Source organism: Dryobates pubescens, chromosome 13, assembly GCF_014839835.1.
Source record: "Dryobates pubescens isolate bDryPub1 chromosome 13, bDryPub1.pri, whole genome shotgun sequence".
In the NCBI taxonomy this organism is placed as follows: Eukaryota; Metazoa; Chordata; class Aves; order Piciformes; family Picidae; genus Dryobates; species Dryobates pubescens.
This window is the reverse complement of record NC_071624.1, coordinates 4,717,472-4,741,773: the sequence shown is the minus strand read 5'-3', so window position 1 is coordinate 4,741,773 and position 24,302 is coordinate 4,717,472. Positions and strand designations below refer to the sequence as shown.

The 24,302-nt window shown below is 43.7% G+C and overlaps 1 protein-coding gene across 8 annotated transcripts in view; it reads left to right on the top strand.

Annotated features, from left to right (window-relative positions):
- Window positions 1-24,302, top strand: part of YEATS2 (YEATS domain containing 2) — a 50,712-nt gene that overhangs the window by 395 nt on the left and 26,015 nt on the right. For 5 of the 8 annotated variants that reach the window (XR_008462531.1, XR_008462530.1, XR_008462532.1 and 2 more), the window contains exons 2-13: window positions 93-209; window positions 3,511-3,608; window positions 3,716-3,808; window positions 7,014-7,256; window positions 9,449-9,564; window positions 10,644-10,805; window positions 12,516-12,627; window positions 14,143-14,187; window positions 15,167-15,353; window positions 16,993-17,232; window positions 19,151-19,309; window positions 21,620-21,723. Coding sequence is in view for 5 of the 8 variants with exons in the window: in XM_054166887.1 (XP_054022862.1) it covers window positions 110-209; window positions 3,511-3,608; window positions 3,716-3,808; window positions 7,014-7,256; window positions 9,449-9,564; window positions 10,644-10,805; window positions 12,516-12,627; window positions 14,143-14,187; window positions 15,167-15,353; window positions 16,993-17,232; window positions 19,151-19,309; window positions 21,620-21,723 (1,659 nt within the window). In the remaining 3 variants the exon portion in view is untranslated. The remainder of the gene's footprint in view (window positions 1-92; window positions 210-3,510; window positions 3,609-3,715; window positions 3,809-7,013; window positions 7,257-9,448; window positions 9,565-10,643; window positions 10,806-12,515; window positions 12,628-14,142; window positions 14,188-15,166; window positions 15,354-16,992; window positions 17,233-19,150; window positions 19,310-21,619; window positions 21,724-24,302) is intronic. The other 3 variants (XM_054166888.1, XM_054166886.1, XM_054166889.1) reach the window with 3 other exon arrangements.

Here is a 24,302-nt window from a genome sequence, read left to right as displayed (position 1 = left end):
GGACTGGCTTGGAGCTTTACAGCTGTGGTTAACCTACAAGAGCTGGGGAAGGTTGCTTTGTCTGGTGTTAATGCTTTTGTTTTTCCTCACAGGGCGTAGCGGAGAGAACATGTCTGGGATCAAGAGAGTGATTGTGGAGAAGGATCCCGACTACGAGGAGATCACCATCACACATCCCAACAAGCGTCACAAAGCTGCTGAACAGTCAGGTAGGAGCTGCTGAAGTGACGGCATCTCCTGGGTGGAAATAGAAATGCTGTCTCTGGATGTTCGTGCTGTCTGCAGACTGGTCAGGAAAGGGCTGGAGGAGGTCCCGAGGGCTCACACAGTGGACATTGTGGTACTTTTGTGCAGCCAAAGGAAGATGTGATTGTTGTACACGGAGCTATTGCTGCCTGCTAAGTGAAACATAAATAAGGCTTGAGCATGCAGACTTTGGTGTGTGGTAGCAGCTAGAGCATGACCTCTCTAGGGCCCCCTGTGCTTTCATTCCTGTTGTTTGCTGAAGTATTTGACAGTGCATCTTCCCAGGAGTTAGCCAATGCTGGGATTTGCTCCAACCTGTGCATCAATTCTGCAGCTGAAGTCAGCTTCCACAATGTTTGGCAGTCTGTTTACATTTTGTGGGATACTGCTCACAGTAGAGCATGAGAGGGGCTGGGGAAGAAAGAGTTCCATGACCCTGTGATAGGTGGACTGGTTTTTGGAATATGGCAGGTGTTTGCATGAGTAGGTAGGTAAAGTGAAATGGAGCAGTATAAGATGGAAGGGAGGAGGAGGAGCAGCTACCCAGCTGAAGGAAAGGTGGATAAAGAAGTGTAGTGGAGAGAGTAGCTGGGTGAGCAGGTTTGTATTTGGCACACTTGAATATGCTTGCTTTGGGAACCAGCCTGTTGGCAGAGTGCCTAGGACAGGTTGCAGTTGTCTCTGGGCAAATAAGAGTAGAGCTTCTTGCCCCTGGGACAGGGAGTAGGCTAGTGGGTTTTGGCATAGCACAGCTAGTGAGAGGATTGTGATAGGAGGAGCTGACGAACAGGTAGGTGAGAAAACTGAAGCTATCTGTGGGATCTGAAGACAGTCCAGGAACACAGACGCATGCCATAGCTGTCAGATGAAGAGGGCCATATGCTGGTTTCATGGGTGATGTTTTGGAAGACCGTGTACAGCTGGACAAGTCTGAGGAGGCTGAACTGTGGGTTGAATGTGTTGCTGAACAGGTCCTGTCTGCCAGAGTAGTTAGGGGCCCTGACCATGGAGCTGGCTGTGGCAGAAGAGTGGCACCACTCCCAGCTGCCTGCTGTGCCTGACTGCTTAGAAGTCACCATGCTCAGTGGTGGAGTGTCACAGGGACTGCAGACAGGTGTTTTTTAATCCACTTCTGAAGCAACCATTCAGAGGTTTTAATAATTAGCAGGCAAAGTCTCAGGGGTTTGGAAAACTGTCCTTGCAAAGTGAACTCTTTGTCCAGGTGATTGCTTCAAACTGGATTCTTTCTTCCTGTCAGAAGACCTCCAGATTTTGATAGAAGAATTTCTTAAGTATACAAATGTCACTAACACAGTCTTAATTGGGGACTGTGATTAATGCTAAGCTGGGCAAAATATGAAAATAATGTGTTCTTAAAAGCCTCTGTAATATAACCACAAATTCTGGAGTGCTTTAATTATCATACTGCTGGTGTTGCATGGCATCAGTCTTGGGAAGAGATGCTGTTGTCCCCATGTGAACTGTACATCTCATACCTTAATCTGTTTAGGTTTATTTTAAGTGTATGTGAACTTCATAAGCATGGTGTTCAAGGCTGGAGGGAAATGATCTCCCTCTGTTTTTTAATTCTGCATTTCTCATACTGGTTCAACCATAGTTCTGTTTTACTGTAGGCTTGAACTATTTGTAGTCCTACTATATATATATACACACATACACGCAGCACACATACACACACGTCTGTGTGGGTATATCTGTAAATAAATGTTTAGGATGTGCCTGATAAATATAGAAGCATCTGTTGCCTTACTCTTGTAGGTGCATGATCAAACAGTAAGTTTAAGCCTGTGGGCTGGAAGATACCAACAGAGTTTTGACTTGTTTTGGATTTCTTTACTCTTTCTGTTGGGATATTGGAAACCTCTTCAAACAGAGGTGTACCTTTCAGTAAAACACATGCTTCCTCCAAAGCTCAAAACAAAGCCTTGGTGTCTCCTATTCCATGTAGAAACAATGTGGGCCATTTCTGTGATCTGCTTCGCTGTGTGGTGATGGCACTTCTGTCACAGGCTGGAGGACCTTTTCCAGACTTTCTTCTGGAAGTACAATTCCTGCTTTTCCAAGGTCTTACTTAGAACTTGATGAAAATAGATGCTGCTTGAACCCCTCTGATATAATGCAGGTGACTTAAAGGAAGGACAATATTTAAGTGTGTGTCAGGAGCAGAGCAAAAAGAACTGTTCTTCCTGTGTTCTAGAAAAACACAGTAAGATGCCAGTTCAGTTCCTAGCTGCTGATTTGCCGTGAGGTATTTGCACAGTTTGAAACAGTGGACTACATGTTTTCCACCAAGGTCAATAAACCCCTGCTGAAAGGCTAAAGTTTTTTTTGCCTGCTGTGCTGGAAGAGGATTTAGTGATAGGTTGACCAGTAGTATTTTGATTTGCGTGTAATAAAGGCTTGTAGGCACTCCAGAGCAGGCTGCACTGCATGCCAGTGCTGAACATACGAAGTATTAGTTTGCCTTGTTATTGCTGCACGATGTGGTGTAAATTTCCTGGATGTGAATCGGGCCAAAGAGAGCAGAAATATGTACACAGTGTTCCAGCATTACTCCTGTGCAGTCGCAGTGGTAACTGCACTTGGCTGTGTCACATTGGAGTTTTCATTTCTCTGTTTACAGCTTTACTGAGACAGAAGTAAACAAACTGGTCCTGTTCTTCCCATCTTCTGTTACTTGTCATCTCAGACCTAAAAAGGAAAAAAATATCTGTCTCCATAAACCATCCCTGAAAGATACATGTGGTTTTTGTTAAGACAACTTTCTTTTGCAGAAAAATGATCCTTCCCTTTCCTTGTGTGTGCACTGAACTTATTATCCCATCACTGCTACAACTACCTGAAGGGAGGTTGTAGCCAGGTGGGGGTTGGTCTGTTCTCCCAGACAATCAGCAACAGAGCAAGGGGACAAAGTCTCAGGTTGTACCAGGAGATGTTCAGGCTGGGTATTAGGAAGAAGTTCTTCACAGAGAGAGTGATTTGCCATTGGAATGGGCTGCCCAGGGAGGTAGTGGAGTCGCTGTCCCTAGAGATCTTCAAGAAAAGACTGGATGAGGCACCTAGTGCCGTGGTCTAGTTGATTGGATAGGGCTGGGTGATAGGTTGGAAGAGACCTCCAAGATCATCCAGTCCAACCTGGCTGATTCTACGATTCTCACTCTGTGATTTGTGATCTTTGTTCTCAAACAGAGCATCCAAAATAGAAATATAAATACCTTTTATTCTCTGTGCGGCCCTTTACAGCTCGAGATGTTGCTGTGCAGAAGATTGAGACCATTATAAAAGAACAATTTGCCGTCGAAATGAAGAGTAAAGAACATGAAATTGAAGTTATAGATCAGGTATAAAGGCTTTGTTCTTAAAAATACAAAAGACCTCGGTGTACTGGGGCCTGGGAGGGTTGCTTCAGTGGGTACCCATTATTGTCTGCTACCTCTTCTTTTCCTAGCGCCTGATTGAAGCAAGAAGGATGATGGATAAGCTTCGTGCCTGTATTGTGGCTAACTATTATGCATCTGCTGGTCTCCTTAAAGCTGGAGAGGTGAGAATTACTTTGTGAGTAATAAGAATTGAGGGAATGTTTGCCAAGGATGGTGTATAGTTTACTGGCTGTTTGGTTTTCGGATGTGATTTTCCTGCAGCGGTGGAATACAGACTGCATTTGGGGTGGCAGTAGGAGAGGAGACCTGTGCATCACCAGCTGGGCCTCAGGTGCTCAGCAAAGATGAGTCTTCAAGGAGCAGTTGAGAAGTCGTTCAGCAGCCTTTGGTTCTGTTTGCTGAAATACTTTGTTGTGTAAAATTTTTTTTTTATGAGTTGCTGCATGAGAGCACCTCACTTCAAACACACTGCATGGTCTTTGCAAAGCTCTGAAAAGTGGGGAGCATATTTTCCTATTTAACAGGAGGAGAGAGGAAGCAGATGGATGTTGGATCTTCTCAGGGGGAAAGAAAAAAGAAAGATAAAAATCAAGATTACTCAAGACTCAGGCAAGGCTGTGAAACCACCTTCCCTTTACCCTGACAGCCAGTTTGTTAATGGTTTGGTGAACAGACCAATGGCTGCAGTAAAGTGGGCGGTAAATGAAGGAGGTATCGCAGAGAGATGAAAAATTCACAAGGAGATTACAAAAATCCCAAACCCTATTAGTTAAACCCCAGTTTGGAGCATTCTGTCCTTAATGGGATGGTAATTGCAGGGTGTTCATGACACATGCAGACTTCTGATTGACAGGTAGTTCACTACCAGTGTGAATAGTTACCATCTTTTCAGTTTGGGGAGGTGATGTAATTTCTAGTAGACCTGAGCTGATTGAAAGCTGTAGATGGGTGCTGCACACCTGGCTTTTATCGTAATCCCACGAGAATTTCTCTTCAAGCAATGGCTCATGCTGCTGCTCCTGTTCTTCTGGTGGGTTAAACCGAAACGGTCCAGATTGTTTTTCCTCACTGAACTTGAGTTAGGCAACTGGATTTGAAAAAAAAAAATCCTGGTGGTATTGAAAAAATTCTTGGTAGTGTTGGGAGGCTTGGAGATCCCTCTTGTACCCTTGATTTTTGTGTAGGCAGCTGAAGAACGCGCGCTGGGGTCTGATCTGTGAAAGCGCTTTTATCCAGCGTCATCCTGTGCCGTGCAGGGTTTGGTTTTTTTCCTTGCTGATTTTCACACGTGCCAAAAATAACGACTTTTGTAACTGTTTCGAAGTATTCTCAGAACTTCCTGGAGCATCCTTGCTTTGTTCAGATTTCCTGTGGCTTGCAGGAGCTCATGGCTGGTGTAGCTGTGTCTTTGATTGCTTTTTTCCCTTAGTGCCCTGATTTGCATGCAGGCTAAAGCAGTTCTTTTTTTATTTTGAAATCGTTGCTGCCTTCAGTTTTCCTTCTTGTCTGTTTTTAATGTATGGCTAATGTGTTTGACTCAGCAGTGAATGCTGTTTTGTTTCTGCTTCTGGTAGAACAGCAGTCTCTGTAGTTTAACTCGGAACTTCTGGGAGGATGATTTGCAAATCATAAACACAAACACTTAGTCAACCCACTGCTTCTGGCTTTCGAGGCTTATGCTTCCATATGACTGAGAGGGGATCTAATAAATGCATATAAATAGCTGAGGACTAGGTGTTGGGAAGGAAGGGACAGCCTCCTCTCACCTGCACCCTGTGATGGGACAAGGGCCAATGGATGTAAACTACAGCACAGACAGTTCCACCTCAACTTGAGGGGGAACTTCTTCACTGTAAGGGTCACAAAGCACTGGAATAGGCTCACAAGAGAGATTGTGGAGTCTCCTTCTCTGGAGACTTTCAAGACCCATCTGGATGCATTCCTGTACGACCTGTGCCAGATTCTATGGTCCTGCTCTGGCAGGTGGGTTGGACTTGATCTTTGGAGGTTGCTTTCAGCCCCTAACATCCTGTGATCCTGTGATGTTGTGTGTCCCCTCACCATTGGATATACTCATCTAACTTTTAAGCAGATAATTGAGTTGGTGATTGCTTTGCTCATGTACTTGACATGACGATTGGAAGGAAGGCACTCATATGAAGCTTCAAAGTCCAAGATGGGACAATGTTTAACTCCATTTCTTTCCACCACTTCTCAAGACCAGCTCTGTTCCCTCAGAGTGGGACTGGTGTCTGCCCTCTACCACACCGGCAGAATTTTAGATCAGGGAATTTAATGTGGATTAAAAATAACCCTGCAAAGGAAAAACTAAACCAAACCAACTGAAAAACCCTGAAGAAACAAAAAATCCCTAATGAGTTTCTTGATTTGTTTTCCTTTGTGACCTGTGCTCTCCCCATGAATGACTGTGCCAGCCTGGCTGACTGGGGTGGCTCAAGCAGGAAGGAAGAAAGCTTCTTTTAGCTGGTGCTGCTTGCAAGAAAAGCTGTCAGTACAACTCCAGTGTGAGCCTGTGGCTGCAGGAGCTGGAGTGAGTCGATCTGCTGGGGCTCTGCTGCTGGCAGAGGGGCATTTCTGCCAACTTGATTCATCATCAGACCAAAGTGACAGGGAGGACTGGTGGCTGGGAGAAGTGGCCAAGGGACACTTGCTTTGGGTGGTGGGTGTTTTTGTTGCTATTTATGAGGTTAAAAGCAAATGCAGGAGTGGGGAGGCAAAAAAGCACCTTTGTCGCAGTAATGGAAAATAAGAGATTTAAGTACTCCTCTGCCCCATTCTCCACCTTGTAGGTTTAAGAGGACCTAAGATGAGCGCTAAGATCTCCATTTTGAGAAAAGTTTGCAAGCATGCCTAAGGACATTATTCTTTATCCTCTGTTAAGCTTGGGGAGCAGACAGGGTGCTAATACGTGTAGCTTGCCTTACAGGCATTGACAAGGCTGCCAGTGAGTATCAAAGCTAAAGAGCCTGATGCATTCTGTACCCTGCTTGCCTGAAAGAGTCCAGCAGCTGTGGCCTTCCTGTGTATGGTAAAAGACCAGAGGTGTCTGCACAGGAAGTGAAGGTGATATTTTCACAGGGGCATTAGAGGTATTTGAGCAGGATGCAGTGCTCCTTTCTGAAACCAGGTGTGTTTCTGAGACCAAAGGATCTTGAAGGAACGCTTGGTGTGGGGTGCTGTTTCTGTAGAAGCTTCTCTTAGTGTGGCATATGTTTTCCCTGGAGGGCAGCTGATTAAATATTTGCTCTTTCTTCATCCATCGACTTTTTCTCTTCTGGTGCAGCTTTGTTTTCGTCTGAGCTGCAGGGGAATAATGACCAGATCTGCCTGACCTCTTTGTTGCAGGGGACCAGGTCATGTGATGCGACAATTCTTAATCACCCTTCAATCAAGAAATTCTTGGAATCACCTTCTAGATCGTCATCTCCAGCTAACCAGGGCTCAGACACTCCATCTGCCAACCACTCCGAGAGCGACTCGCTCTCTCAGCACAATGACTTTCTCCTGGACAAAGACAATGGCAACTTGGATGCAGACGAGCGGCTGACAAACAGCCTGGATCAGAGACAGAGCAGAAGTACTGGCCGGGTAAAGTAAAACTCGAGTGGTGGTCAAGTTGTTGGAGGTGTGTGCTCTGTCGGACTCGGTGCTGGCACCAGGAGCTCTTCATGTTTTCACCCACCTTGCTGAAGATCTGTTTCTTATCCTCTCCAACTGCTTGCTCCCACTCTCTCAGCCTGGCTTTGCTGTAAGGCTAACTGAAGTGTCTGTATCTTGGGTAACTCATCTTCACTCAGTCTTGTTCAACAGGGAGGCCAGCCAGGCAGCAGTGACAGCTTTGTGTCAGCACAGCTATCTGCTGCTGCCTTGGTTGTTAGCTTCTGGGGAAGGAGGTGTTTCAGAGCTTGAGCAAAGGGGTTTGCTTTCTGATGGAAGTCAGGTCAAGAAGGGCAGAGCCTGGAGAGAAGAGCAGCCTGTGTCATTCCTAGCAGTGTTTTTAAGAGGTAATGCTGCTGCCTGGCCCTAAATACCCATGGGGACTGCATTGCTTGGAGTGATTGAACCCCTGGAGTGGTTTTGCCTCCTCAGCAGCCTGTGGTGGCACCAGTGGAGTAGGTCACTCTGGGAGTGTGGGCTAGTAGAGCCCTGGGTATGTGGTCAGAGTGGGCTTTCTGTTGATGGTGCTGCTTGCTGTCATGCTAATATCACTGCTTAACTGAAACAGAAATACTTGAGTTAAAAATCCCTTCTTTCATTGTTCCCCCATACTATTTTCTGGGTTATTTTTGGCATGGAACCATTCTCTTAATGGCTCACTCTGAAGCTGCCCATGGGCTGCAGTTAGCTCCACAGGGGAGGTTTTCACTGGCTGCAGGTGAAATGAGCCTTAGTAGGTGAGATGAAATTGTTTGATTTCCTTTCAGTTCCTTTTAGCTGTCAGGCCTGCCAGAGGAGTACAGCCTCTAACCCAGTCTGGGGCTGGACATATCTCATTGTTTGTGACTAGATGATGCAACTAAACAGGATGTAATAATAGGTGGCAGAAAGAGCAAGAATTCTGCCTCCACTGAGTAACATGACGCCCTTGATAACAGGTATTATGTGGTTTGCTGAAGCCCTGCCTGAGGTCTGTAGCAGAAGGCAGATAAATGATGTATGATGTGGACCCCCCTATATCATAAACCACTGGACCAGTATGATATGTTTCTGTACTGGGGGCATTGATGAGCAGTTGTGTTGCTTGGGTGTGGCATGTTGGTACATCTTTGACCAACACAGCCTGTGACCCAGAGGTGGCTGAGGGCGTGCTGAGGAGCCATCCTAGCCTTCTGTGCCTCCTTGCTCCGGTTTGGGGAATCTGTGACTTAACAGAGGAGGTGTAGCAGTCTGTAGTGAATTCACCACTCCCTGTGCTGACAAGTGCTCAGTGGTGTAATCTGCAGGAACTGCAGCACCAATTCCATTGTTCACAAGAGAATGGCAGTCCTTATTCTCTGGACAGCTGCTTTGTCCGACAGAGTCATGGAAAAGCCTCTCATTCTCATGCAAATGACAGCGCAGCCTGTGTTAGCACTGTGGGTGGTCATGTCAGCGTTCTTGGTCAGATATGTCAGCAGTCTTGGCCACTGTTTAATAGCTGAGGTTGTGTTACAAGGTTTCTTAGGCTAGAATTATTATGCCCAGATATTGCAGTGGATTTGTAGGTTTATCTAGATGTCAGTGATGTGGTATGCTGACTCCTGTCCCTGTTGAGTTGGAGCTAAATTCTTGTCTAGAGCTCAGCTTCAGTTCTTCACCATGATACAATGCTGGAGTCCCTCAAAGCAGCAGAATCTGGAAATGAGAAAGACTTACATTTTCAGAAGCCACTTCTGGGAGATTTAGCTTTTTTCCTGATTGGTGATTTTTCTGCTTAGCATGATGCCAGTCAGGCAGTGCTTGAGCTTTTTCAGATGGTGCAGTGGCAGTGCTTTTGAAACCCAAGCTGAGGTCAGGCTCGGATCCATGGTATGTGGCATATGTACACTCAGTTAAGCCATGCCATGTGCTCTTGGCTAGGTAGTGTTGTCGTTGCGTGCCTGAGTCGCTTCAACCTGCCTAGGCAGCGATTTCAGTATTTTTAGGGATGATTCATTGTTGGTCTTCCATTTTGCTCTGCAGGTTTCCTTTTTTTAACAGCAACTTGCTTTCTAGTGCCAAACAAAATCATGTTTAAAAGGAATGTTTGGTTTTTTTTGTTTGCCTTTTTTTTTTTCTTCTTCTTCTTCCCCTACCCTCAGGACAGTTCAGGTGTTTCAAGCTCTCAAAAACCAGGACAACGAAATGCCGGGCTGTCGAACGATGAAACTTCACGACTCTATGTGAAGAAAACGATTGTGGTTGGCAATGTCTCCAAGTTAGTATCCAGAGGCTGAGGGAGGGGCCTTTATTTCAGGTTTAAATGGAGTAGGAGGTTAAAATCAGGAGACAAAATTGCTAGGCTGTCACAATACAAAGCATTGTCCTTGAATTATCACTGTCCCAAGGCTGCCCTCCTTGAGTGTCTGCATGAGTTTTGTTTTGTGGGAGAATCTGGTATTTCAGTAGTTGTTTTATTTGTTTGTGTATATGGAGATTTTAAGATCTGTTTCTCTCTAGGGGAGGTTTTTCAGCCTTTCCTGACTAGTTAGAATTCTCCAGGTTTTTCCATGGAAATTTGGAAAAGCAAGTTGTCCTAATGACTCATTCAGTGTGTCCACAGGGACAATATGGACTTTTAAAAACAATTTATAATGTTTTTCCCCCTCCCCCAGAATTTAAGGCAGATAAATATATGTAAGTTTGGAACTTTGAGTAAATCCCTGAAGAAGGCCATTCATTTAGGAAATGATGAACAAGTCCAGATTTCAGTTCTCCAGTATATACCACCGATGTCAGTCTTTGCTGATGAGACTTATGTTGTTAGAACTGCATCTTGAAAAATCTGCCTAAGCCTGGACCCAGAACCAAGTATTGATTATGAAGTTTCTTTGAAATGTATATGAAGAACTGTTATTTTTGGTATTTGTGGTAGCAGAGTCGCTGACGTTGTATTCTGGTGCAGTTTTGCTTCCTGATGTCTCAGAATAGGTTGGGAAAGTTATTTAACAGAGGTAGAATGTTATAGTGAAGTCTTCCTAATTAAGAGCCAAATATTTAAATGGACAAAATTTCATATGGCCTATGTGCAGTAAAGTAGAGATGTATTAGAAGCATAGAATAGAGCATGGGACCCTTACTTCTTTTTGGATAAACTGTTGGGAGTAAGGAATAACAAGCAGAACTGTACAGGGGGCAAGGTTCACACAGGCATTTTGCCATCCCCACAGTTTTTGCCAGAGCTTTCCTGAAGTACTGTTTTTTTGTTTGGTTTTTTTTTTTTTGGTATTTATCTATTTGAGATTTTTATCTTCTGTTTTGTTTTGGTTTTATTTTTACTTGTAATTTCTTTGCCAGGTACATTCCCCCAGACAAGAGAGAAGAAAATGATCAGTCGACCCATAAATGGATGGTGTATGTCCGAGGCTCTCGGAGAGAACCCAGCATAAATCATTTTGTCAAGAAAGTCTGGTTCTTCCTCCATCCCAGTTACAAACCTAACGACCTGGTAGAAGTGAGGTAATAAGGAATGACTCCAGTCACTATTCCAGTCTTCATGCTTGCCAGGCTTACAGAGCCAAGTTTCTTAGAAAGTTCCTTTTCTGGTTTAGTATTCTGTGTCTTTCTTCAGCCTCTAACTTGGTTTGACTTACTTCAAAATAACAGTAAAAATAAAGGAGTTTTCATGTAGCAAATGTGCCAGACAGTTTTGTGTTGTGTTTTGTTATGGTTTTTTTTTCTTTTACTTTCCTACTGAGAAAAAGCTTTCAGTTGTTGCATTTTGTGTTATTCATGTGAGTTTGTGCGTTTCCTGTACACTGTCTGCTTTGCAGGTTAGATTTCTGTTGCCAATAGAGGTGTCTCCTACCTCCTGTTCATTCTGGTGTGGAAAGAAAGAGGAGGCTTAGAAAACTGTCTTGCCCATCATTTTAATGATACATATGCATTTGGGCAAGAAATCATATTCCTCTCTCAAGTATTGCTCCACTGTAGTGAGATCAGTGGCATTTGCTGTATGCTTTAAAGAATTTCCTGTGAAACATGGTGGTGCTGGTGCTAGAGAAACAGAGCAGCTTCTCTCTCTTCTCCCAAACCTGTACTCAAAGCTGTGACCCTAATGACATGAGTGGAGTCAGTTCTCTGTTGATTGCTGCAGGGAAATGCCCTGTCAATCTCTTGTTCTTGCTCCTTTGGACAAGAGGGTGGGAGGACACCTTCAAAATACTTTGTGTCTTCCCAAAGAAACAGTTCTCTGCAGCATCCTGGGAGGGAGGGTGTGGAGACTGCTGAAGTGCAGAATGGCAGCTTAATTCTGGCAAAATTAAACTGCTGAAAGGCAACTCTGTGAGAACTGTTGGTATGGCTCAGTAATGCTTCTGAGAAGGCAACCCTGAGCAGGACAAAAGCAAACTCCTTTGTATTTCTTGTGAAGCATTCTAAATTACACTTGACTGCTGCCTTTTTGTCCCTTTCTCAGTTCCCACTATCTGATGCTAGTACCATTTGTCTTCTGTTTTAATTCCATCTGGTTAGTTGGTTTTTTGGTGCACAGTCCTAGTTATCATAGTGAACATTCATAATCCAGACCAAAAATAGCCTGCCAACCTCTTGCATTTTGTTTCATTTTGAAACTACCTTTGAGATTTACAGTAACAAAAAGCTAAAATACAAGCAAAGTAAGGGTGCATGTTAGAGTCTAATTATAGAGGTTAAAAGCCCTTCTCTTTCATCTTGGAGAATGGTAGTGGTTGAGTTAGTGTTTCCTTGTTGTCTGTGCATTTGTTCTCTTGGTGTTACATGAAGTGTGTGTCTTCTTTGATACAAGGTAGAGAACAGCCAAGGGGGATTGTGAAGTGTTGTGTTGAAAACTCACTTCATAGCTGTGTCCTAGGAGCTCACTTGGGTTTTTTTTTTTAATTACTATTTTCCATGTGGCATTACAGAGCCTTTTGTGGGTTTTTTTTAAGATGCTTGTTTCCCTTGTCCTCTTCTCCAACAGTGTTTTACCATTATCTTCCCTGTCCCCTTGTGCAAAATAAAAGTATGTTTTCAGCTGTCCAAAGCCATAAAATTCTTGTTTCTGTGATTGTATTCTCTCTGTGGTGAATAGCAGGCCCGAAGATAGCTTTAGCTGTCAGCTAGAAAAGCAGCCTTTGGCTTTCTGAGAAAGAGGTAGGTGAAAGCTTTACCACTTCTGCATCCAAAATGTGAATCACCATTTGTTTCCAGAGAACCTCCATTTCACCTGACCAGGAGAGGCTGGGGAGAATTTCCTGTGAGAGTCCAGATACACTTCAAGGATAGCCAGAACAAGAGGATTGATATCATACACAATTTGAAGGTATTTCAACAAGGCATGTGGGAGAAAGGCAATTAAATAAGTTGTTCTGCATAGTCTAGAACTGTTCGCTTGTGTGTATGCTTGCACCTCTCTGTTGTGTGTCTGTCCTGCAGGGTATTTGCATGTGAATAGTTGAGCTGGAGAATTAGCAAAGATCCAGGAAAGCCTCTTAACTTGGCTATATTGAAGTTGATGTGGTAGCCAAGGAACCCAGCCTTTCAGAGGCTGGAACTGATTCTTCTCAGAGCAGCAAGGCATTACTTGTTGTTTCTCTATAGTTTGAGATCTTTACTGTACTCTCACTGCCTGTACTTAGACATGCTGCCACAGGGCTGTTGGTAGACTCATTGTTGTATGTGTTCTGTTTCTGCAGCACTTGCATAGGCACGGGCAGAGATTATCTCTGGTTAAGGGTGGGCAGGGAGGGGCTGTGACTCCCCAGTTGTTCCTTGTTCCTTTTGAAGGGAGCTTTCTTTGTCAACTCATTCACATGTACAGCAACACCCAGTAGGTTCTATAGTGTGCAGTGGTCTTGGAAAATTAGGCTGTTGCTCTTGTTTTCCTTTTAATTAGTGTCTCTAATGTTAGTGGAATTAAGTCTTGAGCTGGTTTAGTTTCTCATTGTTTTGAGCAGCCTGATTAGTTTTATTTAAACTCTGCCTGTGTTAATGGATTTTGTGCTAATGTAGACACCTCACTGCAGCCGCAGACGGAGACGGTAGAGGAGGTTGGAAATGTTCCCCTGGAATTCAGTGACATTTTAAAGCAGATGATGAGTAAAAGTTATTTGGAGAAATATAACTTGGGGAGAAATGGGTAACAGTAGGATGGATATTGTGCAGCAAAAGAAGCCCAGCCTGCAGAAAGCTGAACCAATCTGTGGCACACAGGAACTCAAATCTTTTCGGTTCACATACTGAGCTTGTGGCTGCTGTGGGATGTTGTGAGTGAGCTGAGCTCTCTTCCATGGCTGGCAGCCTGTCTGCCCTTGAGCTCTGGGGCACTGTGAGCCTGTCAAACCCAGCTTCTCTCTATGGGTGTCTTAATAGACACCTCTGGGATTTGCTGCCTCTTTATCATCTGGTACTCAGTATGAACAGTTATTTAATAAAAAATTGTTGTGTCAACATAGCTTTTGTGCCAGTCAGTTCAAATCACTCTTGTGTTTTTTCTCATTATTGTTTCCTTATATTGACATCAGGAATGAAAATGGACATTCCTCAAAGGCTTCCCTTAGGCTACAATAGTATTTCCCCAGCAATCTAATTTCCTTCACTTTTTTTCTCCTTTGCACTTTAGTATGGGCTTCGGGTCATGGTTGGCTTTTTGTTTGCAGAAGAGAGTGTTCATAACAGAGCACACAGAGTTCGGACCCTCTGACCTCAAAAAAAGATTGGAAGTACTGCTGCTCAACTTTGATAGTTTCAACTCTGTTCAAAGAAATTGTATTGTAAATTCCAGATGATATGTCACTTTGCCTTGGTTAATATAAATGTACTGTATTCTTTTGCCCAGTTGGACAGGACCTACACAGGCCTGCAGACCCTCGGCGCAGAAACGGTGAGTCAGCAGGTCATGGGATGGATGGTGTACTTTGATTCCCTTAAGGATGTTCAAAAAGAAAAAGACAGGACTAAGCAAACTCAGACCCATTTGATTTCACAATTTCTGGAATGTAGATTTTGCTCTCTCGTTAAATGAAATAGTTATGACACCTTGTCACTATTCATGACAGCACTGATTTTTTTCCCCTTTCTTGTTCAAGGGAGAGTGTTTCCAACTCCTCCTTCATAAAGAACTTAACTTATTTCTTTGTGTAGCTTCTGGTATCCCATGCCTTGATTTGCATTCTGGTGTGCTGCAGTCTCATACATAAAGAGCTAAAGTTAGAGAGATCAACCAACTAACCTGCTGAGATTTTGTAATGTATTAAGTACTTGGAAGTTTCTGTGTTTGTCACAATTCAGTATCTTCATGGAAAATGATGGTTTGCTATATCCCTAAAGTTGGGTTTTTTGGTATTATGTTCCCCTTGTATTGTAGTGAATGGAAACTTTTAAGGATGAAATTGCATTACTTCAGCTATTCAGTCTGTGGAGAAAACATTAATGCGAGATGTCTACTGTGATGAAAGAACACTTTTGAAGAGTAGATAATGTGGTGTGTTCTTCAAAGCCCTATCAAAACAGACAGAAAAGGCAAGCTGCAGTTTTGTGCCTGTCCCTAAGGGGCTATGCAGTCCTTTCTTAGTGCTCAGAGCTGAGCTCTGTAGTCCTTCAAGTGTTCACTACTTGGATTTCCCCACAGACTGAGAGAAGGGCTGTATTACTGTGGGGTTAAATGCTGCCAGATTTTCATCTTAGCTGGACATCTGGGAGGTGTTCCCAAAATTAATGGAAATGTTATGCAGAGGTGGGGGAAGGAAAGGGCAGAGGTTTCTAGATACTAAAATAAAAAGAGAAAGCATAGCTGTTTTCACTTTTTATAGCCTTACCTAGCTACCAAATATTAATGTTGACATTTCTTGTGTTTCTGGAAGGTAGTGGATGTGGAGCTACACAGGCATTCCCTTGGCGAGGAGTATCTCTTCTCCCAGTCTTCAGAATCTGAGCTTTCTGATGTTCCTACATCTTTACCACTGCCACTGAGCATCCCAGCACCAGTCAAAGCTTCTTCACCAGTTAAACAGCTGAGGGACTCTAGCCCAGATGCTTCTGTGGAAAAAGGTAAAGCAAATGGGAGCCAGTGAAGTTCCCATTCTGGGAACTTCTGCTTTTCTGGATACTTCCTCCTAATTGCTCTTGTGCCTTAAAGGCTGCCAGTGCTGCCTGCTCCTTGCTCACCCCAGTCGATCATTTCTTCAATGCACTCTGAAATGTAATTGATGTAATGTTATGGTTTATTTGGGTTTGGCTGGCTGGCTTTTTAATGTGTTTTTCCTTTTTTAATCTGGAGTTTGTTGAGCAAGCTCTGTTTTGCATTACCTAGTGAATATAGAGCTTTATATAACAAAATGCAGTTGGAAAAAAGGTTGTTGAATTACACTTATGGTTTTACTGTAACCAGGCTCTTTTTCAGAGGGTTTTTAAGATTTCTGAACATTTTGGAAACTGTAAACATTTAAGGAATTGGTCTAGTGGTAGGTTCAGTTGCATACCTTGGTGCCTAACGTGAGCTGGCTGTGGTAGAACAAAACCAACTAAATGTGTTGTTGAAGACAGAGGGTGAAAAAGACACAGTGTGGGTTTGTCTGAGGGATGGCACTTGTGCACGTTGTCGTCTCATTCTTGCTTTCTCCTGTCAGACGAGGAAATGCAGTACCTGTTGCAATGGGGCAGGATTTGATGCTTTTGGATCATTGGAATTGCCTGAAAGATGCCAGTGCTAGCCCCCTGTGCACACTGTTAGGATTTTTAGTGTGTGTGGAATAGGAGTGTGCCGTGCCTCTGTTAGCATTGAGCTTTATTTGCTGAAATACTCAATGTCAAGACTTACATGATAGACCTTGGTTAACTGGTTAACTGTGAAACAAGGGTGAGTTTTACGGTTTGCATGTTTTGGTGTGAGAGACTTGGTGGAAACAGCAACTCTGTATTGTGAAATACAGTTGCATGCAACATGGGCTGAGGCCTTTCTTGATTTATCCTGACACTCCTGTGTTCAAGGAATGGCTTTAAGCTGGTGTCTTGTGTAGTACACTTTCTGGTAGTGGTCTGCCTCTGTGAGAAGAATGTCCACTGTATGAGGAGTTTTCTTCTGGCCAAAAGAGTAGAAACAACCAAATTTTAAATGCACAGCCTTTTTATATTCACAGGAGCACAGGCAGCACCTTTAGGTGAGCAGCTAACAGGAAGGAAGTGACCCTGCCTCTTTCTCACATGGACAGACAGTGGGTGCTCTCATCAGCTGCAGGTTAATTTATCACTTTTCACATCAGATAAGGTGGATTCCTTAACTTGGGTCAAAAGGCAGCAGGCAGTCTTCTTGTGCTCAAAACATTCCTCTGTGAAGGAGCTTCAGCCTTAGCCCTGTGGAGCACTGACCAAGGACGCTTGAAACCACCATCAGCTTTCGGTCAATGGAAGGGTTATTCCAAGAAAACGTGGAAGTGGCTGATCCCCTGCCACAGCTAATAGCCTGTGTGTGGTAGAATTTTATTCTTCTGTTGAGAGACAAACCCAAGAGGCTTGTGCAGGAGAAACCCCCCTACCTCGCTGTGTCGCTGCTCAGCAGTGACCACCAGTTGCTTTTAATTCCTTCCTTCAAGAATGTTTGTCATACTTGAGCTTTGTTTGAAGAAGCACAGTAAGGAATCAGATGTCTCAGCCTAAGAACTATTTCTCTTCTTTTCCCTGTTTTAATCAGGATTCCCTGGGAATGCTGAAAGCGAAAGACATGCCACGTTTTATTCCCTGCCATCTTCGATAGAACGGACTCCCACCAAGTTAGCCACACAGAAAGTTGCCTTTGGCTCCCATGGAAATTCAGCTTTTCAACCCATTGCAGCTAGCTGTAAAATAGTGCCTCAAGGTCAGAGTCCAAGCCCTGCAGAGTCACCAGGAAAATCCTTCCAGCCTATCACCATGAGTTGCAAGATTGTATCAGGTGAACGATAGTTTACTTATCGCCAGTGCTTCATCCTGGAAAACGAGAGTGAACCAGTCGGACTTGTTTTGGGTCCTTCCCCTTGTTTCCTGCCAATCTTTGAACATCAGGCAGTAGGAAACTCCAGAATAAGGAGCTAAACACACTTCTTAATGTTCAAGGGGAAAAATGCAAGCATGAAATGCTTCACATCAGATCAGAAGCAGGATGAGAGCTGTTTTTCCCCTGTTCTTGAATGTTCCTAAGTACGAAAAAGATATTCTTTTAACTGGTCAGCTACCCACAGAAAGGCCCAGACAAGGGCACATCCTCCATGTGTGTAATACTTGTAGAGGGGAATACTCCCTTCATTTCCTTTCTGCTTCCAGACAGCTGGGATGGATTAAGAAGAGATTTTTCTTTTTTTCCTGATTATTTGGTATATAATTAGGTTCAACCTTGTAAAGACTAATGGTCCCTAGTCTAGTTGCAGTATCTCCTCTGTCCAAACTGCTTTGGTCTTCCAAATGTCCACTCTCTATTGGATTAAATTGTCACCTGACTGCAGTGAGCAACGTGACACTCTTTTGATAGCTTCTGAACCAAACACAGTCAAAGTGCTGTACCCATTTCACTCATTGTCCCTTCACTGCCTGGGAACGATGCAATCCACTGGATGGTGTTTTGCATCAGAAAGTTTTAATGTGCAGCTCACCATGTCACATGTTGTGAAGCTGAAAGATGACCTGTTGCATCCTTTCATTTTCTGGTGTTCAGGGTTGTGACAGTTTCAGGCTCTGCCTTTAAACCATCACAAAGGTAAAGAGGATGAAGCACCAGCTGTCAGTATGTGTGATTTCTGATAATTTGCTCCAAATAATTTTCCTCAGGTGTTTGTTTTGGGGTTTTTAAATTAATTTCAATATTGTTCCTTGGCATCTTAAAACTGTACTCCAGCTGATACACGTTTGAACCCATGCCAAGTGCTTTCTTCTTACTTTATAAGCTCTTCTCTTCTCTTCTTTTCCCAAGGCTTCCCAGAAAGCAAGAATCCTATCTTTCTTAAAATCCTTGGGTTTCTCTCTGTTGATCTTTGCTATTTAAATGTTTCCCTGATAAACATTTTTTGAAAGCTCTGCTGTCTGCTAAGAAGTGTCACCCCTTTCAGATTTCCAAAGCAGTTTATAAGACATGGGGGTTTTGTTTGCTCAGCATTTTCATTCTGTTTTAATTGTCAATCACTGCCAAGAAAGCAGATTAACGGGCAGTTGAAGCTCAGTGTGCTTGCTGCTGTCTCTTTTCTCTGATCGCTTCCTTGCCTGTCCTCTCTACATTTCTTGTTTACTCCCTCCTGCAGCTTTTCTTCTCTCTAGCTTTTCTCTTTCCTGGTCCTGTTACCCAGAAGCTGCACATTTTAGAATTTGCTTTCATGGGCTTCTGCTGTAGTGAGATCAATGAAGAGACAAGAGTGTCCATGCCTGTCTTATGGCTGCTGTATCACACAGCCTTTTTAGGTAAACTGCTCTGTTTCTGAATGCCTGTAGCATGGGCTCCACGAGGGAAAGAGAGCACCTATCCAGGAGCACAGATTGCTTTCTTCTCCTTGGGTAGACTGATCTTGACAGTGAGAATGATTTAGGTAATATCCCTTTAGGGATTTAGGGGTGAACCAGATGGTTTCACAAGGTCCCTTTGACTCCTGTTTGTCCTGGTAGGCAGAGAATGTCCAGGGTAGTTAGAAGCCATAGTGCTTTATGTGCCTTTTCCTTTCCTTCTGTCTTCTCTTTTTCCTCTCCAAATCCTGTGATCTCACTCAGGCTGGGAAATGGATCCTCAAAAAAGAGTGTTCCTTCTTCAATCCATTTTAAAAAGTACTACTTTTGCTGTATTTTGATGTTCTTAACAACATTTACAAGATAGAAGCACTTTTTTTCTTAAGGTTCTCCAATATCGACCCCTAGTCCATCTCCACTACCTCGTACCCCAACCTCCACTCCGGTGCACATGAAGCAAGGCTCTTCTAGTTCAGTCATTAATAACCCGTATGTTATTGTGGACAAGCCTGGACAGATGGTTGGAGCAGCAGCCACAAGCACAGGTGTGTAGTGTGATCACAGAAGGCAGTGGCTTAGTTTTATCCATTGAAGTTTATTCTCTCTTTACAATGATTAGCGTAATAACAGTGTTTCGGCTGGCAAGGATGGAGCAGTACTCGGCAGAGGAAGAAGGAGATGGTGTTGGTTGCCACAACTGGCCTGTGTAACATGGTTGCAGGTAGCTCAGACTTCAAATAACTTCCTTTGGGAAACAGCACAGTGCAAGGCCAAACAGAATTCACAGCTACCACTTCAAAGAGAGCCTGTTCTTTGCAGGCAAAAAGGGAAGGGGAGAAAGGAACACAGAATGTGGCACAGAGGGATTTGGGCAGAGACAGTGCATGGGAGGCTGGGTGAGAACGGTATTGTGGGTGTGAGCAAAAAGCACAGAGAGCTTGCAGTGACTGGCAGACCAGTCTTAGGTCCAAGAGTATGGTGCTCTAAACACATTGAAATGTGTAGACACAAGTTAGTAGGAGAACAGCCATGCTGGGTTTTGTTACTGCATTCAACTTCTAGCAGGGTCTATTCCAGCTGCTTTGGATTCCTCTACTTGAATTTCCCTTCATGCTTCAGTGGTAAGAGGAGCCTGAGGTGAGAGGTGAGGACTGAACTGCAGGAGACAGGTTATCGGTATGGCAGTAATCTTTGTGTTGGGAATGGAGGAAGGTCACTTATTTGTTGTGTCTTGTGGCCAAGATCCTCAGCCTATTCAAAACCACACTTGTTTGTGTGTGTGCTTGCCAGCATCTCAGAAAGGTGCTCAGAGCCATGTGATCTTGTGCAACATCCACGTAATACACAAACCCTTTGCTGGAAGTGGTTGGAAAGTGCAAACATTATCTTAATAACGGTTCCTCCTTTATCTGAGGGAACACAGCTGTCATGTTCATGGTAACCATCTCTCAGAGGAAATTGGAGGGGAGCAGAGTTGACTTTTTAAAGTATTTTTTGGGTCTTTCTTTGTAACACTGAAGCCTTTTTACCAAGAAGTTTGGGGGATGCTTGGTTGGGGACTGTCTTTTTCCTTTTCTGTTTCTTCTTTACCTCTAGCCTCACTCTCTACTCTGTGTATGTGGTTTATCATGGTTTGGGTAACTTTTGTGTTCTATTAGAGATTTGTACATGAAGTAAAGGATCTGTAGATGCAGCAGGTTTTAAAATCACGATAGATGCATTTTCCCGTCACATTAGTGAGATGTATGTACAGACTGGCCTGGAAGAAACTGTCTGCTGCCTCTCCCCTCCCTGCACTCATCATGCTTCCCCATATACATGAGCAGATCAGTTTGGGGACCTTGCCCTCACCAAACTGAGCTTTGCTGTCAGATAGCCTCATCACCAGACTGTATGAGGGAGCAGTAGGGAATGTGGGACTGTTTTTTTTGGCACCAGCAGCCTGGCTGGTGTGATGCTACACACAAAATCACTGGAATGTTTTCAGTAAGTCTGTAGAATGATGCTTAAGAAGAGGGATGAGATTTTCATGCTCTGTGAAAGCCAGCCTTCCCACCACCATTATTTCAAGAAAAATGACTGCTCACTTGTAAGTGCAGATGGAGTATAACTGTATGAGAGTATTGCTGTGTCTCTTGAACAAACAACTAAAAAACCAGCTCAACAGCAGCAATAAAACTGCTGCTGAGCAGCAAAGCATTGTGCACACTCTGATAACGGAGGGCAAGTTTGCTACGAAGCCCTTATCCCCCTGGGGGGTCAGGAGAGTGCTGTTACATGTGTACCTGTATGTTGTTTTTGCAAGAGGTCATCTTCCACAGAGAGAGGACCCTATGTCTCTATTACTTCTGTTTCTTCCTTTACCCTATTCACTCTGTCCCTTCCTCTTGTTACTCCTTACTTTGTCTCCTTTCTTTTCTGGCCTTCCTTTTCCTTCCTACTTCAGCCTACTCCAAGCCTTCCCCCATGCCAGTGTCAGAGGCTGTCAGTGTAGGTTCAGAGGATTAATGTAGGATGTTAAATCTGCAGTAGCAAGTTCTGATTGGTGACTCATTTACCATCCTAATTTCACATATTTGTTCCTGTAGCTGATATCCTCAGTGCCCAGGAAGGTGCCTGACTGTTGCTTGCAGCCAACAGAGCTCTGGATGGAGAGTTTCCTTCTCTGGGGTGTGGATTCTGCAAGTGGAAGTTTAGTAGTGGATTTGGTTTATGCCTGTTCCAACTTGTGCTGATGTATCTCATGGAGAATACAGAGTTGAAATTAAATGCCGTGTTTCATGTTAGGTTTCCTGTGTTCAGTGACACCGCTCCATGGCCCTCCTTCAACATCTGCTTTATTTCCCAATATGTAGGGAGCCCAACCAGCAAACTGAGCAGTGTTTGTCAGACCTCTCATGGAACTGGATCTCCTGTATCCAAGACACATGGGAGCAGTTTTGTCACCTCGGCTGTCAAGGTAATGTTCTCCTTAGTTGCATGCTTTCCATTTACAATCCAGCTTCTTATTAAATAGGGCTTTTTAGTATTACAAATTCTGCATTTTGGGCATTTTCTTTTGGTTGTCATTTCCTGTGAAGGTTTGCTGTGTCTAACAGATGGAGCTATATGATAACGTGGTGGTTACACAAGATGATATTGTCACTTCATGCAGCTCTAATTAGAGTTGCCAGTACCTCTGTTAAAAGCACTGTTCTGTTGCTTTCCTACAAGGAAATCCATGGAGGACATAGCTCTCAAAATGTCTCATCTTTCTAAAAAGCTCTTCTGCAGCTGACTTTGATCTTCTTTACTTTGTTAGTGATGGTATGATTAAACTAGAGCCTACCTCAAAACCTTCACTCTGTTCACGATTTTTGTACAGCAGCTGCTCCTAGCAGTCTGAAAATAGCTCATTTAGTAGTTTTCCAACTGCCTGCATTTAGAAACATGTTTGTGTAAACAGTGGAGTAACCAAATATGTAAACAAACAGTGATACACAGGGTTCATGCTTCTGATCTGCAAAGCCCAAAACTGAACTGTCTCACATAAAATCTCTCCCACATCTTGTGCTAGGAAGGATATTTCTGGCAGGGAAGTGGCGTCAGTGAGGCTCTTGCTGAAAGCAGCTGGTGGGTGTGCTGCTGCAAATGGGAGCGTTTCCCTGTCTCCAAGTCACAAGAATATTAATGCAGGATATGGTGTAGGGGTGAAGGCTTGCCAATCAGCCTGCAGAGAGCAAGTCTCTTTCCATTTGGAACTGAAATGCTTCCTTTGTCTGTTAGGGGAAGAAGTGTCGAATATTGCCATCTGAAGCAATTAGTTAGGAGTAGCATTTTAAGTGTCAGGTGTGCAGCTAGCTGTTCAGCTTTTAAGAGCTGTCTGCTCAGATAGATTTCACTTAACTATGTTGAAAACCATTCATTACTCTTTATTTTACACTGATTTTTGGGACAGTGCTTGCTGAAAGATTTTTGATGAGTCAGAATAGGCACATGTCATTAACAGCAGTTGAATTCCGTAGCTCCAGGGCAAAGTTTAAAAGCTGAATATATATATATTTAAAATACATAAAAAATGTATCTCTGTAAACAGAATCACATCTTCTACTTGGTGGAAAAACTATAACTTTGTGGTTTCTTTAGAGAGGAGGGGATGTCTGATAGCTCAGTGTGTTATGGATTGTTCTTTACTTACCACTTTTTACCTCCTCACTGTGTGCTGTTTTCCTCTGTAATCTTTAAAAATGTCTTAAGGCTGTGTTTCTTCAGCCATTTAAAAATGACCAATATGCAGACTGCTGTTGAGAGGACTGGTTGTGCCTCTAACCTTGCTTTCACACCTCCCCTGTTTGCTGCCAGTTGTACAGCAATGTGGTGAACCAGAGCAGACCACCAGTCTGGTTGAAAATTAATCTGTTTTCAGTCATATGTGTCAGTACAAGGAAGATGGCAAAAGCATTAGGCTAGAGTCTGAGGGTTGGTTTCTGGTCATGATCCAGCTCAAGGACGGGCCAAGTGATTGTGAAACCCTGGCTTCGGAGTTCACATTGATTGAAAAGAACACAGTTATTTTGCTTTTAACAGAACCTTCTTTAAATGCATTTGACTTCTCTACCAGTCTCAGATCCAGAAATGCCAGGTGCATGGTTTTGCAGGTGTAGAAACATTTTTATTCCATTTTGTTATGTAGCTGTTTCTGCCACCTGGTGAGTTCTGCCTGGAAAGAATGTGTGCCGTCCCATCTTTCTGGTTGCAGGAGAACAGAAATTTATCTCAGAGAATTTTGCTTGCAGACTTAAATTGAACATTTTTTCCCCGCTCTGTAACTTGTTTCTTAGGCTGTCTTCTCTCTCTGAGATTGTGTGTGGTTTCACAGGATGCTTGAGGTTGCTGGGGACCTCTGGAGATCATCCAGTTCAAAGGCTCTGCTCAAAGCAGGGTCAAGTAGGGCAAGGGTTGCTGAAGAATGTGTCCACTTGGGTTTTGAGTATCTCCAGAGCTGGAGATTCCATCACCTCTCTTGGCAACCTGTTCTGCTGTTTGGTCACCTTTCTTTTTTTTCTTTTCTTTCTTTTTTACTTAAATATATATATAAAAAATTCTTCTGATTAAACAGAATTCCCTGTTTCAGTTTGTGCTCAGTGACTCTTGTATCACAGTATAACTAAGGTTGGAAGAGACCCCAAGGATCATCAAGTCCAACCTGTCCCAACAGACCTCACAACTAGACCATGGCACCAAGTGCCACATCCAATCTCCCCTTGAACACCTCCAGGGACAGTGACTCCACCACCTCCCTGGGCAGCACATTCCAATGATGAATGACTCGCTCAGTGAAGAACTTTTTCCTCACTGCGAGTCTAAACCTCCCCTGGCACAGCTTGAGACTGTGTCCCCTTGTTCTGGTGCCTGGGAGAAGAGACCAACCCCTTCCTGGCTACAACCACCTTTCAGGTAGTTGTAGAGGGCAATGAGGTCACCCCTGATCCTTCTCTTCTCCAGGCTAAACAATCCCAGCTCCCTCAGCCTCTCCTCATAGGGCTTGTACTTTTATTA